A 17747-nucleotide genomic window follows, 5' to 3' on the forward strand; every position below is an offset into this window, starting at 1 on the left:
GAGTGAAAACGATCATTTCACCCCCCCTTTAAAATATGAATAGACACCAACAAACAATCAATCTGTGTAGTTTTACATGAATTTTTTTCGGATATTGTGTAATGTCTGATTGAGGTTGATGCATTTTTCACTTTTCCAGTGGGTAAAAATTTTGTTTTCATTTATATTTTGCAAATTGAATGGAAAAACTGCTTGTTCACAATTTGTTTCACAGATAATTTTTTATAATTCCTTAAAACACAGCTGATCATTAACTAGTTTTCCTGACTCACACCCTTAATTTTTAAAGTAACATATGGATACACATTATATGGTTTTATAACATTATTATTTTTATTTTTATTAAATTTTTTTGAGCCTTTGGTTATGACAGGTATAAACCACGATTTGCTACTTCCTACTGCTAATCAAAGGCACCGTGGTTAACCAGAAAAATGTAAAATGGCACTTCATGCCCAAAAGGTTGCTGACCCCTGATTTTGATTAAAATCAATGAAAATGTTGGCTCAGAATTTTCTGTTTTCTGAACTCATACAGTACCATTTAAAAGTTTCGGGTCAGCACATTTTTTTTATTTTATTTTTTTTCACCATGGATGCATTACATATCTGTGTGCATTTAAAGATTACTTCCAGAATTAAAATTTACTGATAATTTACTCTATTAAATTATCTATTGTCTAATTAATTTAGACCTTCTTATCATCAAAGATGTTCATGTCTTTCTTCAGTCAAAATGAAAGGTTTATGAGGAAAACATTCCAGGATTTTTCTCCTTTATAGTGGACTTCAATGGGGATCAGCGGGTTGAAGGTCTAAACTGCAGTTCCAGGGCAGCTTCAAAGGGCTGAACACGATCCCGGCCAAAGAATATGGGTCTTATCTAGTGGAACAATCTGTCATTTTCTAAAAATAAAAAACGAAAAAAAAAAAACTTTTCTATACTTTTAACCACAAATGCTCGTCTTGCACTATCATTAATGCTTGGATTACGTAATCACGTACACATGATGCAGATGGAAGTACCGACCCAGTGTTTACAATGCAAACATGCAAAGAAAGTCAAACACCCTTTGAAAAAAAGGTTAAACTGATGTCAGACGATTGTGAAGTTGGAGGAGAAAATTAGATGTTTTCTGCCCTATCCTACCATTTTGAACCAAAGTACACAGACTAAGAAAAAACCATACGTGACGTTTCCAATGTGATTACATAATGCATGAAGAAACACATCGCAGAGCTAGTGCAAGATGAGTATTTGTTGTTAAAGTATATACATTTTATTTTTATTTGAGAAAATGACCGATCATTTCGCACAATAAGACCCTTGTTCCTCGGCTGGGATCATGTAAAAAGTGAAGTGAAAGTGACATGCCATACAGCCAAGTATGGTGACCCATATTCAGAATTCATGCTCTGCATTTAACCCATACAAAGTGCACACACACAGCAGTGAACACACACACACACAAACACTGTGAACACACACCAAGAGCAGTGGGCAGCCATTTATCCTGCGGCGCCCGGGGAGTAGTTGGGGGTTCGGTGCCTTGCTCAAGGGCACCTCAATAGTGGAATTGCCGGCCCAAGACTAAAACTCTCTAACCGCTAGGCCTTGACTTCTCCATGTAGAGCCTTTTAAAGCTGCATAGAAACTGCAATTTGAACCTTCAGCCCGTTGACCACCGTTGAAGTCCACTATATGTAGAAAATTCCAGGAATGTTTTACTCAAAAAACTTAATTTCTTTGCGACTGAAGAAAAAAAGACATGAACATCTTGGATGACATGGGGGGTGGGTTAATTATCAGGAAATTTCAATTCTGGAAGTGAACTAATCCTTTAAATTGTTCAAAAGTGACAGTAAAGGCATTTCTTTTGCAGCTTCTGTTCATCAAAGTATGTTGAAAAAGTGACATTTTACCAAAACATTAATCTGCACAACCGTTTTCAACATTATCCATAAGAAATGATGCTGAAATTTCGGCTTTGCATTTACATTTTATAACATATTCAAATAAGAAAACCGTTATTTCTATAAAAACATTCAAATCTAAATATCCCCAAATCTTTGAACAGTAAATTAGACTTGAAGTTGCCAGTCTTTTGGATTTTATCGTAGATTAATTTTCAATGAAACGTTTCAGTATTGGATAATTGTTGTGATAGTTTTAGTCTGGAGGCATTAGATTGGCACTGGGATCGAGTCCACGGACCACCTGGGAGTTCTTCTGGCCTTTTGACCTTGTAAATGTTTATGGTTGTGACGGCAGGCGAACCGTGGTCTCATCCCGGATTTGCTGCTGCTATGGATCTTTACAATCTTTGTTTCTTTTTCAGTTTATAAATGGCTTAGATTGGAGACGGTGGTTACCATGGTAGCGTGAGTTTTTCTATGCAGCTGTTCACTGCTGGAGGTTCGACAGCTGAATCTCTCTCCATCTGTCTGTCTCTGTCTTTTTTTTTTTTTTTTTGCGGATGATTTGTATTCGATTTATGTGGGTTTAGTTTGGGTCAGGAATCTATCCACGTTGCGTCTGAAGCGGAGGAACCGCTCAAATGTTTTCATTCAGTATCTCAAATATTTAGCTGCTGTGTTTTAGCTCTGCTGGCCGTGGAAGCACATGTTTAGTTTCAGCCCAGCTGTTTCTCTCTCTCTCTCTGTTTCCTGTCCACTTCTGCGTTCCTTCTGTAGCGAGTGTGTAATAGGTCAGCAGCAGTGTCTGTGCTTGCGTAAGGGTCTCCAGTCTTGTTTATGCAGTCGGTGAATGTGTGTGTGTGTCAGTACTAACACTATCGTCTGATATGTTGTGTTCAGGCATGGCACGAGGTGCGCTGGTGAAGTAGCAGCGTCTGCCAACAACTCACACTGCACAGTGGGCATCGCTTACAACGCCAAGATTGGGGGTAAGTGTGACTGACTGTCTGATTTAGATCCGCTGCTGTACCTGGGAATCCTGTCTTTTGATCATATTCATGCACATACAGTGAATACAGTGCCCCTGTATGCACCCAGTACCTCACAACAGTAAAAAGTCAGAAATAAAACAAATTAGTATATGAACTCTCGTGACCAAACTGGCTTATATACATGTTCTTGTTAAAGAATTCATACATGGACTCAATTTATTTTTAAATAAAATCTTTCATGGAAAAGTTCAGAAAGTTAAGAAATCAAAATAAATATTTCAGTTAAGTGTATTTAGACTTTTGTCTGGTAGTAAACACGCTCTTCTGCTGAATGTTGCCTGTAGGAATCACAACAAATATTTCTAATATTGTATTGATATTATATATTCTTCTGCATGACTGAAAACCTGCACAGGTGTCTTTTATAGATTATGGACAATTTTTTGGAAGTCAACAAAATTAATTTAGGTCATTTTAAGTTTTTTACAAGTTGGGAATCGATACACCTAAATTCTGTGTAGCTGTTTATGAATGTAAGGACATATTTTTTATGAGACACATCCAGGTTTTTGGAGGTTTTTAAGGAAATCTCTCATGCATGCTCAACAAAACTGCATTTATTTGATCAAAACTACAGTAAAGACAGTAATATTGTGAAATATTATTGCAATTTAAAGTAACTGTTTCTTTATTTAAATACTTAAATACTTTATACTTAATGTAATTTATTCCTGTGATGCAAAGCTGTATTTTCAGCATCATTCCTCCAGTCTTCAGTGTCAACAGATCCTTAAGAAATCATCCTGATATGCTGATTTGCTGCTCAAGAAACATTGAAAATAGATGTGCAGCTTATTTTTGTAGTAAAAAAAAAGCACTTTATTCTGGATTCTTTGATTAATAGAACATTTAAAAAACAGCATTTATTTGAAATGTATATATTTTTGTAACATTATGAAAGTCATTACTGTAACTTTTGATCATTTTAATGCAATAAAAAAATTCTTACTCTTGAATGGTGGCATATATATATACACACCCTCTAATACATCCAAGCCTAATTATTCAGGGCTTGCTTAAGATAGATCAGTTGACTAGTAATTTAGACAACAGCCCCCCCCCAGACTAGTTAATCTTGTAAATGTGTAGTTTTGCACATCTGTTGGACTTCACTGGCCATGCATATATTTTCCCTGCTGAGGTTTTCTCTGGGCTTGTCCTGCAGGTGTCCGCATGTTGGACGGAGATGTGACAGACATGGTAGAGGCCAAATCACTGAGTCTGCACCCTCAACACATAGATATTTACAGTGCCAGCTGGGGTCCAGATGATGATGGCAAAACCGTGGATGGGCCTGCTTCCCTCGCCAGACAGGCCTTTGAAAACGGCATCAGACAGGTAAGCATCATCTCAGCATGTATGGAAGTTTATATGAAATGTGTGTTACGTTTTTTTTCTGAAACTGAAAGTGTCTTTTTCCATATGATGTGGCATTCATAAATCAGCAAGTGTAATTTTCAGGACATCAGTCACATTTCTCCAGCAGTCTGGTTTCCTTTCCTTCTCACACTCATCACCTGCTACGCCAGTGAACTTTAGAACGGGATTTTAGTTTGTCTTCCTTGAGTCATGAGTCTCCGTCAGTAATTGGCCTTTATCTTGTGCCAAAGGTGTGTTTGGAGTGGTTTAGGCATGTTTCAGGTATGTGAGACTCATAGACATCAGGTAATACTGGTCTCCTCTCATCAGAAAAGGCTGGAGGATATTAATGCTTGGAAAGTAAATTGTCCTGATGCTGTTAGTTGTCCTGTGTTAAATAAGTGTTTCCGGTCAGTCAGTTAAAAAAGTTTATATTTATTTATTTGCCGCGTTTATTTGTTTTGTTTTTTTAGAATTGAGACCGATTTCCACTATCGTAATGCATCTGGATGATATTTGTAAATTATTCTCAATGATTTGCGTTCAATTCTCTTTACTGTAATATGGCAATGAAAACCATCCTGTCTGGAAATTATGTACTTTTTTAATAGATATATATTTTTAAATTAAGTGAAGTTAATGTAGTTTAACCACCATTGCTGTTAAAACTTAACATTTAAAAGGTATCCATTTAAACTGATTTTATTTCAGTTGGTTGACTAGGCAATATTGTAAGTTTTAAGTTCATTTAAATACTAAAATTACTAAAACTGAAACTGAAATAAATAGAAATATTGCTAAATAGATATATAATAAACGTATAATAATGACTCGGCTACTAACACTTAAGTAAAATTCAAATGAAAACTAAAAATATATTTATTACAAATATATGTATTTGTTCAAATATATGAATTTAAAATACCAGAAATAATTGATATAGAATCTATTTGTTGTTACAGTAATAAGAAGGAAAATGGAGGAAAAAGAATGGGTTTAATATACGTGTTTTTTCTCTTCACAGGGCAGGAAAGGACGGGGCTCAATCTTTGTTTGGGCGTCAGGAAATGGCGGTCGGAGTCGCGATCACTGTTCATGTGATGGCTACACCAACAGCATCTACACGATATCCATCAGCAGCACGGCAGAGAGCGGCCGCAAGCCCTGGTATCTGGAAGAGTGCGCCTCCACCCTCACCACCACCTACAGCAGCGGAGAGAACTACGACCGCAAAATCGTAAGTTCCCAAGAAGATGCTAAAACTAGATCTTCAGCACTGAGCAAAATTGCAAACAGGTCTGCTGCTTAATTGGTTTGAAAACTGTCATCATTTACTCACCCCTAAGTTGTTCCTAACTTGTAAGAGTTTCTTTCTTATTTTAAACACAGAAGATATTTTGGAGAATGTTGGTAACCAAATATTGATGGTGGCCATTGACTTCATACCATTTTCTCCAATATTAGGAAAGTCAATGGCTACTGTCAGCTGTTTGGTTACCAACATTCTTCAGAACATCTTCTTTTGTGTTTAACAGAAGAAAGAAAGTTTATTTTGGGGAGGGGGTGGGTTGTAGTCTTAGAATAAGTGCAAGAAAAAATCCAGGCCCCTACATTTCCCCAAATTAGTAGAAAATCTATATTAAAAAAATGAGCTGAAGTTAAACACCGGTTGACTGCACAATATCTTTAAAGTAGAGATGCCTTCACATTATTTTTCCAATTTATTGCTGTTGCATTTTCATTGGTTTCTTTGGCCATTCATGTGTGTTTGATCTGCTTTGCTGGTCACTGTGTCATGAGAGCATCCTAGTGTTAACCTCTGTGGTTTACAGCCCACACACAGTTTTACACACTCCTCTGAGAGTTACAGAGTGACGCTTCTTCCCTGTTTCTCAGCTTGTCTCAGAGCGACGTGCGAAATTCCACACCGGCTTTCAAAGTCTTTTTGCCATACATGTTTACATTCTGAAGCCCAGTGTTACAAACACTAGAACAAAGACATTCTCTTTGTTGTGATCTCCTGCAGTTTTCAGTTAATTCAGCTCAAGAGTACAGTTCACTGAATTTCCAAGTTTTCGCAACATTGTCCATTTACTAGATCACTTATATTTACACAAGTTTATTATGAACCCATCCAGAGTTATTGTCATTAAAGGCAACTATTTCAAAGGTAAATATTAGCAGTGAAAATATTTTAGACAGCTGTATATGAAACACATTTTTGGCAAGAATGTTGATTGTGTACTGTTAATATCATAGAAATGTAAAGCACAGCATACTCAGAAATCAGCTTTCTATTGGTCAACATGGTGAATTCATGTGAGGAATCTTTCCCTCCCACATGAAACTCTTGTTTGAATATTGAACGACTGGATTATGCTTGCAGAAAAATGGTGAATGTGTCCACACTTTAAAAAAATAAAATAAATTTATATGATTAAAAACTTGTGCTTTGAGTGAAATCACTGTTGTGTAAACGTACCCTAAAACGTTCATGTTGCAAAGGTCCTTGAAGTGCTTGAACGATTATTATTCAGTGTTAACGTAATTTCAACTGAAACAGGAAGTCAGGGCGGGATATATCAAGCAGCTCTGCCCCCTTTTTTAAATAGCCAATAGAATTTAATCCATATAGCATTTTGTATAGAATTCAAATGGGATCCGATATGTTTTGTGGTCTGGACCGACTCGCACATATGATCAGTTCATGTGAAACCATTTTCACTACTATCGAAAATATATTTACACTGTCTGTACACTATTTGCCCTCACCGTACAGAAAATACAAATTCTGTGAACAAGTGACTGATTTCAGCCTCAGTTTCGGCATCAGGTTGTAGTGTATGAGGGTGGGACGCTTCAGATGCTAGAGAGCATCTGATTGGACAGAAAATCTGATGAGAAGCTGAAGTACAGGGTGATGTCATCAAAATCATTAATCCATTCTGGCGGAAATGAGAGACTGTAAGATTTCAGTCCTTATGTCTTCTAAATGTAAATGTTGTCATTGTTTTGGAGCACACTAAATTATAGATAACCTTCAGACTAACATATTTATACTGAAAACCAAAAAAACTTGATTTTGATTTAATTGGGGCTTTAAAACTTCTGATCTATTTTAAACAAATAAAACATAACTGTCCAATTAGACAAGAAGGGGGTGTTGACTTATAGCTCGTTTCCACTTAGCCGTATGATTCGGTAAAGTATGGTGCGGTACGCAATTATTACCGTTTCCACTTTCAGAAGTTGTGAATGGTACCAAAAAAGTTTACCGTACTACTTTTTTGGTACCCTTCCGTTGGTGTACCAGAAAGGTGGAGCTACACTCAGAGCAGAACGTTGATTGATTGGTTGACTAGAATCGTCACTTTTGTGTGATACAAGGGGATTCTCCTTCACTTTTTCTGCTTTGCTTTCCATGAATGTTTAGCTTTTTTACATCAGAGTGCACAAACACAAATATAACTGTGTATTTTATAATTTTAATATTTTCACACAGATAAAAGTCGTTTCTCATCATGCATTCTTGTCTGTTCTTGTGGACTTGTGATGCATCCTCTGTCTCTTAAATGTTCAGCTTGAACCGATATCAGCATGTGCTGTTCAGGTCACACCTGTGCGCTATATCAGCACCTGGGTGATGACAGAATAAATGCTCATATTCCAATCATGTTCAATTGAGCAAGAGTGAATGGTTTGTCCATCTTTTATTTTCTTTTCTTTTTTTCATTAGTGGTGTTGTAATGTATTGGGAAGCCATAATGTGTATCCATCAACAGAATCATATTAGCCCAACCCTGTTTTGTTTTACATTTTATTTATAACAAACCATACTACAGATGCATTTAAGTTGAACCGTGGTCCACGAACCGTTCCACTCCTAAAATTATCCAACCACTGTTTGTTTTTAAATCTGACATTTAGAGCAGAGTAAATCTGAAATCCATCACACAGCTGAAATTAGAGTCTCATTTAGTTGATCCAAATGAATATATTTCCAAGATTTTATTGCATGAATCTCACAATCTTCAAACTGATGCTAACGCAGTATCTGAGTGGATCCATTCCTTGCTACTGAATCACAGATGCATAAAAGTGGTGGTAATTTACTGCTAAGTGTAGCACCATGGCACATTTATAGCACATTTCACTGTCAGTAAGTACTCCAGTATGCTGAAGTGCATTTAACAAAAAAAAAAAAAAACTAAAATGTTCTGCAGTATTTCTTTTTGGATTAAGAATAGTGTGTGTGTAATTAAATCAGCAGATGCCACAGTTTGTGGCCCTGTGTGAGACGGGGTTAAAATTAATACACTATATAATTAACTACACACTATAAGTATAGTAATAATTTTCAAAAAAGCAAATTATATATATGTTAACTAAAATGTAACTAATATCAGAAAGAATACAATAAATCAATGCATGTAACTGTCTATCACATACTCGCAATATATGAGAGTGTAGTGTATTATAACAGGAGCGGTCAAGTATGGTTATTTCACATCATGCTACTCATTGGCACTGTCAATACATGTTCACTTAATTCACAGATAAACACATGGAAGCACCATGCACAAGAACAACCTAAATGATTTTTGTCTCTCCTGTTAGATCACGACTGATCTGAGGCAGCGCTGCACAGACAGTCACACTGGAACATCAGCATCTGCGCCGATGGCGGCAGGGATCATTGCTCTTGCTCTGGAAGCCAAGTAAGTGGAAGCAAACTACTGCATGCTCTCAGTCCTCTAACAGCTGTTTAGTGGAAGTGTCTGCTCCAGGCCACTTCAGTGTAATTAGCAGATTTATCCACTAATCATGAAGGTGTTATGCTATAAACTCCAGTTACTTTTCACTCTCTTACTGACCCTCTGAATTAAAGGGGATATTTTTAAGAATGTTGATAACCAAACAGTTGACTTTCGCCATTGACTTCCATAGTATTTTCCTTTTTGGATGAACTGTCCCTTTAATTCAGAGCGTCAGTCCTCATCAATCCCTTATTTCAAAAGTGCAAGAAAAATCCAGGCCCCTTTAAAATGCTGGGACTCTAAATGCTTTGTAGCGAGCGGTGTGCTTCCCGTAAATTTCAACTGTGTCAGATTTCACACAGGAAATTGAGGAAAACCTTGACATATGGCTGCAATGTGATTGTATATTCCCAGCACAATGCAGCGATCCAAACGGAGTTAGATTGTTCCAATATTTCGGGGGGATATTCGGGAACACATGGCATCCATCTCTCTTTGGTTTGATGTTTAATCCCACTGTGCACGGTGAATTATGAGAGTGAATGTTTCAACCAGCCATCCATGCAATGAGACTTTGTGAACTAAAGCTGATAACTGTGGCCAGTGTGATTGTTTGGCTTATAATAATTGGATTTTACAAAAATCCAGTTTGGAGATATTACTTAGTCACGCACATGGTCACATAGTTGCAAATGTCCAATAATCTTATTTCTGACTATCTGCTGCAGTCCTTTCTTGACGTGGCGAGACGTGCAACACATAATAGTGAAGACATCTCGTGCTGGCCATCTCAGCGCTCCTGACTGGAAAACCAATGCTGCTGGTTATAACGGTAACAGCCTTTTTAAACTGTTTTTAACAGGCTTTAAATTGCCCAGTCTTGTTTTAACCACTAGATTGGAGGTGATGCTTGTGTGAAAAGCAGCATGCCCAAAATATTACATGTTACGTTTATTGTATGCTTCAGGGTTTTCCAGTGTAGGGTTGGGCAAAATACAAAAATCTTATATCACAATTTGAGTAATTTTATTTCACATCAATGACATCACAAATAGTTATTTTCAATACCACAAAGAAAGCATATCGTGCAAAAAAAAAACCTCAAGACAAATAAACAGTCAGTGATAAAATAAGAACAAAGAATCTAATTAGAAGCAATAGGACTTAATACTACAGCAGAACAAGGACACAAATGAAATAGACCTACGTGAAAAACGTAGCAAGAGTTTTTCCCACTTTTGTTGTTTAATTAATGACACAGACAGCAGAAGGTTTATTAGGGTGCTGTCACTTTAAGACTGAATGCACAGATCTAATAAACTGACACGTATGCATTTTCTTTCTTAACTGTTTACGTTCACTTAAGACATAAAGACTGTATTTATGAGGATACTAATCAAAGATGGGCTTTTTGATACATAAGTGGATGTATTTGACCGTTCAAGCCCAAAAAGTCACAAAAATGTCACATGTTCATAACCACAATAAAGATGATCTAAAATCCAAAAGTAATCCAAAGTCCAAAATCTCTACCGGTCATACCTGACTATGCTAAATAACAAATTTTCCAACAGAACCAGGGTTAGGATTAGGATCAGGGTTACGAAGTCATTTTAAACTAAAATTAAAACCATAAAAAACACTAAAAGACACAGATAAAAATAACTATTGCTCTTAAATGTTTAAGAACTTTTGAACCGCTAATCCTATCTGAATGCTTTAAAAACTGTTGTAAAGCAGAGATTCTCTGGATATCTGCAGATATCGCATTTGTCTTATTTGGATATCCAGAGGCTCCGTAGCGTATGTGATTACGTCATCACATTTTGACAACATTGATTCGTCAGAAGAAACCATTGAATTTCATTCCTCTGAGCCAAACAGAAATGATTGTTGATGCTTAGTCCCACCCCAGTGCCCAGATTGGTTCAACCTGTCCCACATTCAACCAATAAACATAGGTTTTTGGTCTTCTGAACCACCATTTAGGATGTTTCTTTGAATACATTTGATTAAATGCAAAGTGAAAGTAAAGTCTGTCATGTGTGTATGCATTTAAATGAACAATAAATTAACACATTTGTATGAGAGAGCTCTCTGAAAAAGCACAGAAAAACACATGACTGAGCACTTTGACACAAAACAAACCAAAAACAAGGATGAAACAGTGGTACCTATTGGATAAAGCAATGGGGCGATGTCCCAGTAAAATCTATTCCGATGCAGAGTACAGCCAAAGACTATAGAAATACAAAGACGGTTCCCTCCTGTACTTACAAATGGGAGACACGGCATTTACAATTTACGAATCATTTACACTTTGTATTTTTGGTGCAGAAGACAATTTGTGAATTTTTCACTATTAGCTGCATGGATTGTGTTTGTTGTTGTTCATACTCCGATTGAAAATATATTTATCTGAAAAAAAGTCACTTTTTTTTTTTTTATTTTTTTTTTTTTTTACTGTTTTATCATTAAAACCTATAACAGTAATTTGTCTTTAACTTGCCTGGGGAATGATATATGTGGACAACATTTTATTTGGAAGTCTAAAACACCCTGATACAACTTTCTAAAGAAAAAAAATCCAAACTTCAGGAGTAAAAAAAAAAAACCTTAAGTTGTGTTCTTAAAATTCTGGAAGTTCATACATTCTTAGAGAAAACAAAAATATAAAAATTCTAAAAATGTATATATAATCTAGTTGCCAAGGCATCATTTGTTATTTTCATTCAGTTTAACAATGCCAATGAAACTAAAATAGCACTGATCTGCTGATCATGATTGATGGTCATTTTGGTGTTCATAGTAACTCTAAATCTGTGTGCATATTGTTATTTTTTTGTTGAACAGTTAAGTTGTAAATCTTCTTACAGTCAGTCACCTGTATGGCTTTGGGCTGATGGACGCAGAAGCCATGGTGAAAGAGGCGGAGCGCTGGAAACCGGTTCCCCCGCAGCACATCTGTGTGGAGAATGCTGACAAACAAATCCGGTATATGCAACATCCAACAGCAGGTCACATTTATATTGTTATGCAAGACATAATAAATAAAACCTAATAAATTTGTTTCCGATAGAACCATCCGTCCAGAGCATGTCGTTCGTTCGGTATACAAGGCAACAGGCTGCACGGATAATGCAAACCATCACGTTATTTATCTGGAGCATGTGGTTGTGCGTATAACAATTACGCACCCACGACGAGGAGATCTGTCAATCAACCTAACATCACCATCAGGGACAAAGTCACAGCTGCTCGCCAATAGGTACAACATACACAGACTACACACTTCAGTAAATGGCTATTTTGATAGAATTACTACATTGTGGTTTGTTCTGTCCCCCTGGTGAATTTCAGTGGAAGAATTCACATATTTCCACTGAATTGGTCCAGTATCTTTAAGTGCATTTTGTGCTGTGATGTAGCATCTGTTTATTGTTACTGCAGACTGTTTGATCACTCAATGGAGGGCTTTAAGAACTGGGAATTCATGACAACTCACTGCTGGGGAGAGAAAGCTGCTGGAGACTGGATACTAGAGATCTATGACTCTCCGTCCCAACTCAGGAGCCAGAAAGCACCAGGTACGTTCTCCAAGCAAAACACACTACCTGTTACTTCAGCTATTCCTTCACCTTCGAAAACACCACATGGTCTTACACAGAGGTGTTTTCCTAAATATATAGAAACTTTTGGGTTGTGCACCGCTATTAACTACCACAGTACCAACATTGACTGCAGTGATTACAATGATTACATTTTTACAGATCCGGTAGTGTGATCAAAGTTAATAAATTTATGTGTGAGATTTTAAGTTGAACCAATTTTTTTGTCAACGATGGCAATCGTCCATTGACAATAATGCAGGCGGAATATCGAAGCTGGATGTTACGTCTGTTTCCCCTGTTGTCAGGTCACATACAAAATATATTGTTTTAACGATGTAATATCTAGTTATAATGGGAAAACCATGTCGCCTTTATGTCATATGCAAGAAAATACATTGTTTTAATGACTCATTTCCTAGTATTTTCTCATAACTCATAACCCCCCCCCCCCCAAAAAAAAAACAAAAAAAAACACAGAGATGCACTGATTGCAATTTTCTTGGCCGATTTCTATTTCTTTTATTTATTTATTTATTTTTGTAGGTGTGACCTGCCAATACTTATTTTTTGCCAATTCCTATTTTCTTTCTAAAGAAGCATAATTGACGGCATATACAAACGAAAATCCAGTTTCTTTTTCAGTGCAAGTAAATTTATTTTGCAACATTACAATTCCCCAATCTGGACTAAGTTACAAATGTTTCCTCACTTAAACAACTCTCTATGTGACTGGAAGGAGCTTGAATAAAAATGAACTGAAAATGAGTTACTGTATTTAACAAAACAGATGTAATTTCCCACTATGCTTATAAATGGCCATTTTTCTTCATTAAATGGTTATCTTTCACATCAAATTCTTATATTGTTTCAGTTAATTCAGTTTTAATTTGAAACTGTAGAGTTGTTACCATTCTAACGATATCAGTATTAAGTTACTGCATCTTTCCACTGCAGGAAACACAAAAGCTGCATCTGAAGTGGCACAGACTGTTTGATGAAACTGAGGTGCCATAAATGCATTTACACTGCGAAATTGCGAATGCATAAATAATTATAAAAGATTAATGTTTTAAATAAAAAAAAATTTGAACATGCAAATAAGAAATGTAGTGAAAATGCAATGATACTTTACTTATGAAACCAAACCATCAGTAGGTGGTGACATTAATGGTTTACCGAGTAATGTGATAATGTGAAAAAATACATTATCAGTCATAAATGTAATAAAATCACAACCGTTCTTGCGTGGAAATATTTGTTGGCCAAGTTTCAGTGCTTCCCTAGTTATTTTTGTTACTGATGTTTTATTCAGGCTTATTGTATGATTGGGCAAGTAAAATTCTCTCTCACTTGACGTCAAAACAGACCAGTTCAGAATCGGCCGATCATGCAGAAAAACGACTAATTCCAGACCCCGGCCAGTCGATCAGTGCATCTATAGATTTAATGTGTAGCATCTATATAAAACTAATGAATTTTATCTGCTGTAATCCTACTTTTGTTTCATCAGTCATTGTTTAGTTTAAGAACTGATACTGGGATACTAGTGAATAACCATTTCCATTTGGCAAGGCTGAGAAATATTAGTTGTATGAATTAGGGTTTAATTTTATTGCACATCATCTGACTTGTGATTCATTCCAGGTAAGCTGAAAGAGTGGTCTCTGGTACTTTATGGCACCTCCGTGCATCCGTACTCGTTCCGCAGTGACAAGCCCCGCTCAGTGGCAGAGCCTCAGCCGGATGACGAGTACAGTGAAGAGTATGTGGGTAAGTACTCTAATTATATTGTGCATCACTGAGTATTGTGATGTTCCATCACTGTGGAAACTGATCAGTTTCTGTTTCCTCACATAAGGCTCGTGCCACCCTGAGTGTGGTGAGAACGGCTGTGAGGGTCCAGGGCCCCAGCAGTGCATCACCTGCCTCCACTATTTCCTCAAGTTCAAGAACAACACCAGGTACACAGCTTTACATAAAATCAGTACATCTTAACCATACTCGATTTGTGTGTGTGTGTGTGTGTGTGTGTGTGTGTGTGTGTGTGTTTGTAATTTAAACTACATTTTATAAACTTTTTATATATAACATAATGCCCCTTGTTTTTTTTTTGGATGCATTAACTTATAGAAACAAATATTAAAAATGCATCTCATGTTGTAGAACCAATGTGCACACATTTGCATGAAACAAAAATAAAAAATGAAATTTCACACATCCATGCAGATTCTTTGTGCAGAGGTCAGTAGGTGTCTTAAAATATCTGATAGTTAATTCCAAATTTTTATGACATGACAAGGTAAGTTCAGATTGAACTATAAATTAATTTATTAATTTAATAATGATATTTGTAAGTAATTAAATTGTGTAAAAGAAGTTTTATGCTTAAAATATTCTTAACCTGGAACATATTAAATCAATATTTATTTACATTTAAAAGATGTGTTAAGACATTTTTAATCATTAAATTTGAACTTTGTATGTGAAAATAAATTTTTTGTTAAATATCAACTACTTTTCAAATGTTTCGGGGCAGTACAATTTTTATATTACAATAATACTTTTATTTAGCAAATATGCATTCGATTCATTATAAGTGACTTTTATAATGTTTATAGCATTTTAAATGTTACAAAAGATTTCCTTTTTTCAAAGAAATGCTGTTCTTTTGAATGGTGTTATTGAATTGTATCACTGTTTCCACAAAAATATAAAGCAGCACAACTGTTTTCAACATTGATGATCATAAGAAATCAAATCATCATAAAGCCCAGAGTTCACAAATATCTGTATAATAGAACTATGTTTAATCAGGTCCTGAATTTCAGTGCGTGATTGTGCATAGGCTATATCGTATAGTTTTACTCATTCCAACTGCTTTTGACTTTAAAATGATAGATATTCACACATTTATTCAATAGCCTGTAGAATGTAGGTTAAATGAGTAAATAAGTCCACACAGACTATCAGATCAAATCAGTTATTTGAAAAGAGCGTGCCTGATACAGCTGTACCGTGTCTTCTCTCTTTGACTTTCTCTTAAAACGGCTTCACATCGGTGTATCTCTGCACTAAAGAGCTGCTGCACCCTGCGATACAAGACATTCGCTCGTGTTTTAGTACAGTTGACAGAATTGTCACTTGCCTAATAGGTTCATTGTTGCACCTTCACAAAAATGTATTATCTTTTTAAGCCATTTGGTACCCGAGCGCTCCAGAGGCAGTGTGCGGTCACGTCCAAAGCACGCTTGTGTGTATATAAAGCCGCCTTGGGAGTACCAACTTGAGTTTGGTCCCAAGCAAGCTCAGTAGAACCCTGAACGGGCCTCAATCATATCCCCAAGTCCGGCCCTTGTCCAACAGCTTATCAGAATTACCGGCCCGAGTCCAACTGGAGCCAGCGTCTTTTTTTCTCTTTCTCTCTTTTCCATCACACAGCTGCAGTTGTAGCCATTAAAATAGTTCAGTTTAGTTTTTTAATGGCAAAGTGGTTATATTAATTTACGTTTCTTTTTTAAAGAGCCACACAGATGGGAAATCAAAAATTACCTGTATTATAGTGTATGATGTAGCTGTCCATCAGTGTAAACAATGTGTAATTAAACCAAAAAGTACACGATTTATAAAGTTATTGGCTTCTAAAGTAAGGAGTCGACTCTGAATCGCTGAAACGAGTCGTTATAGATTTCAAATCTTTCAAATCTTTGCCCATCTCTATGTACGTCACTAGGAACGTCCGCCTACCGTCTTGGGAGAAACAAAACTCTGACCTGCCCCCCCCCCCCCACACACACACACACACAGACGCTCAGGTTGGTGTGATGGCATCATGTCGAGGAGACAGTGTGTTTTTAATTGTAAAGGCAAGTTTGTTTTATTTTCACTGCCAAAGAATGAAGATCAGAAGAGCCAATGGCTAAAATTCATTTTTACCACAATACCAGAGCAGTACAACAAATCCTTGTTGTGTTCACAACATTTCACTGATGACTGCTTTTCTAATCTCGGTGAGTACAGTGGGATTTTCAAAGCGTTTGGCCATAAAAGAGGGTTCATTACCAACTTTATTTGGACCAACAAGCATCTCCGAATCACAACGCGAAGTATGATTATGAAGTTATGTGTTTGTTTTCTCCCAAACGTCTTATCAGTTTGTGTGCTGTCTGCAGCCTTTGTCTGCGCTGACCTTCATTTACAAACACGTCATTAAAATGAAGTGTAATAAGTGCTGCTAACAGATATTCTGTGATAAAGTAACGTTAATCGCTCTATTCAGATTCAAACTGAAGCGCGGCTTGAATACGCACACACAGAAGAAAAAGCAGCGAGACTGTTCAAGTTTTTTATTTTACTGTTTGCTTCGCGATGAGAGGAATAAGACATAATTCACCCCAAACAGATGCTAACGCATAGTTTACCGTGGAGGTGTGTGCGGAACAACCAATCAAACCTGACTATGTTAGTTGACCAATCAGAACACAGTATGCTACCGAAAGGTGAGGTTTAAGGAAACTGAATCTTTTGAACAGCTTCTCGCGAACTGTTTGGGGATCTCTGAGAATTGAGGTATTTTTAAAATGATATTTTGATAAAATGACAATGTTTTTTAACCTTGGATGGATTTAAACCTATTGTACAGGACTTATAAACAGTGATAGGAAGCTTAGAATTTTCATCTTACTGGCTCTTTAAGTTAATTTAGAAATATGCTTGGAACATTTATTGTTTGTTAAATTCAAGTTGTTGTTTTTAAAGTAGCCCAACGACCAAGTGGCCAGCGGCAGACTTGATCAATTTAGCCTTCACAAATCATCACCACTCGACTAAAATAAAATCTATATATAAAATACTTAAAAAAGCATATCAAAGTGTTAGTTTAAATATTGAACCTATATAAATGTGTCCTATGCATATCCAATCATTTGTACAGAGAGCAGGCGCTAAAGTGCGCTCTGTAGGACTTGGAGTCGCCAGCACAATCACTTGCAATTTTTTCCCGTATAACAGTGGAAACACCAATTAGTTTTGCTCATAAAGTTAAGAGTAATACAT

At 36.4% G+C, this 17747-nt stretch overlaps 1 protein-coding gene across 2 annotated transcripts in view; it reads left to right on the forward strand.

Annotated features, from left to right (window-relative positions):
• LOC113107353 (proprotein convertase subtilisin/kexin type 5-like) overlaps positions 1 to 17747 on the forward strand; it is a 41185-nt gene that overhangs the window by 13090 nt on the left and 10348 nt on the right. For both annotated transcript variants that reach the window (XM_026269800.1, XM_026269799.1), the window contains exons 6-15: positions 2817 to 2905; positions 4134 to 4306; positions 5352 to 5564; positions 8945 to 9045; positions 9813 to 9916; positions 11961 to 12078; positions 12164 to 12352; positions 12535 to 12671; positions 14340 to 14465; positions 14554 to 14656. In XM_026269800.1, coding sequence (XP_026125585.1) covers positions 2817 to 2905; positions 4134 to 4306; positions 5352 to 5564; positions 8945 to 9045; positions 9813 to 9916; positions 11961 to 12078; positions 12164 to 12352; positions 12535 to 12671; positions 14340 to 14465; positions 14554 to 14656 — 1353 coding nt within the window. The remainder of the gene's footprint in view (positions 1 to 2816; positions 2906 to 4133; positions 4307 to 5351; positions 5565 to 8944; positions 9046 to 9812; positions 9917 to 11960; positions 12079 to 12163; positions 12353 to 12534; positions 12672 to 14339; positions 14466 to 14553; positions 14657 to 17747) is intronic.

Source organism: Carassius auratus, chromosome 8 (assembly GCF_003368295.1).
Source record: "Carassius auratus strain Wakin chromosome 8, ASM336829v1, whole genome shotgun sequence".
NCBI classification, from domain to species: domain Eukaryota; kingdom Metazoa; phylum Chordata; class Actinopteri; order Cypriniformes; family Cyprinidae; genus Carassius; species Carassius auratus.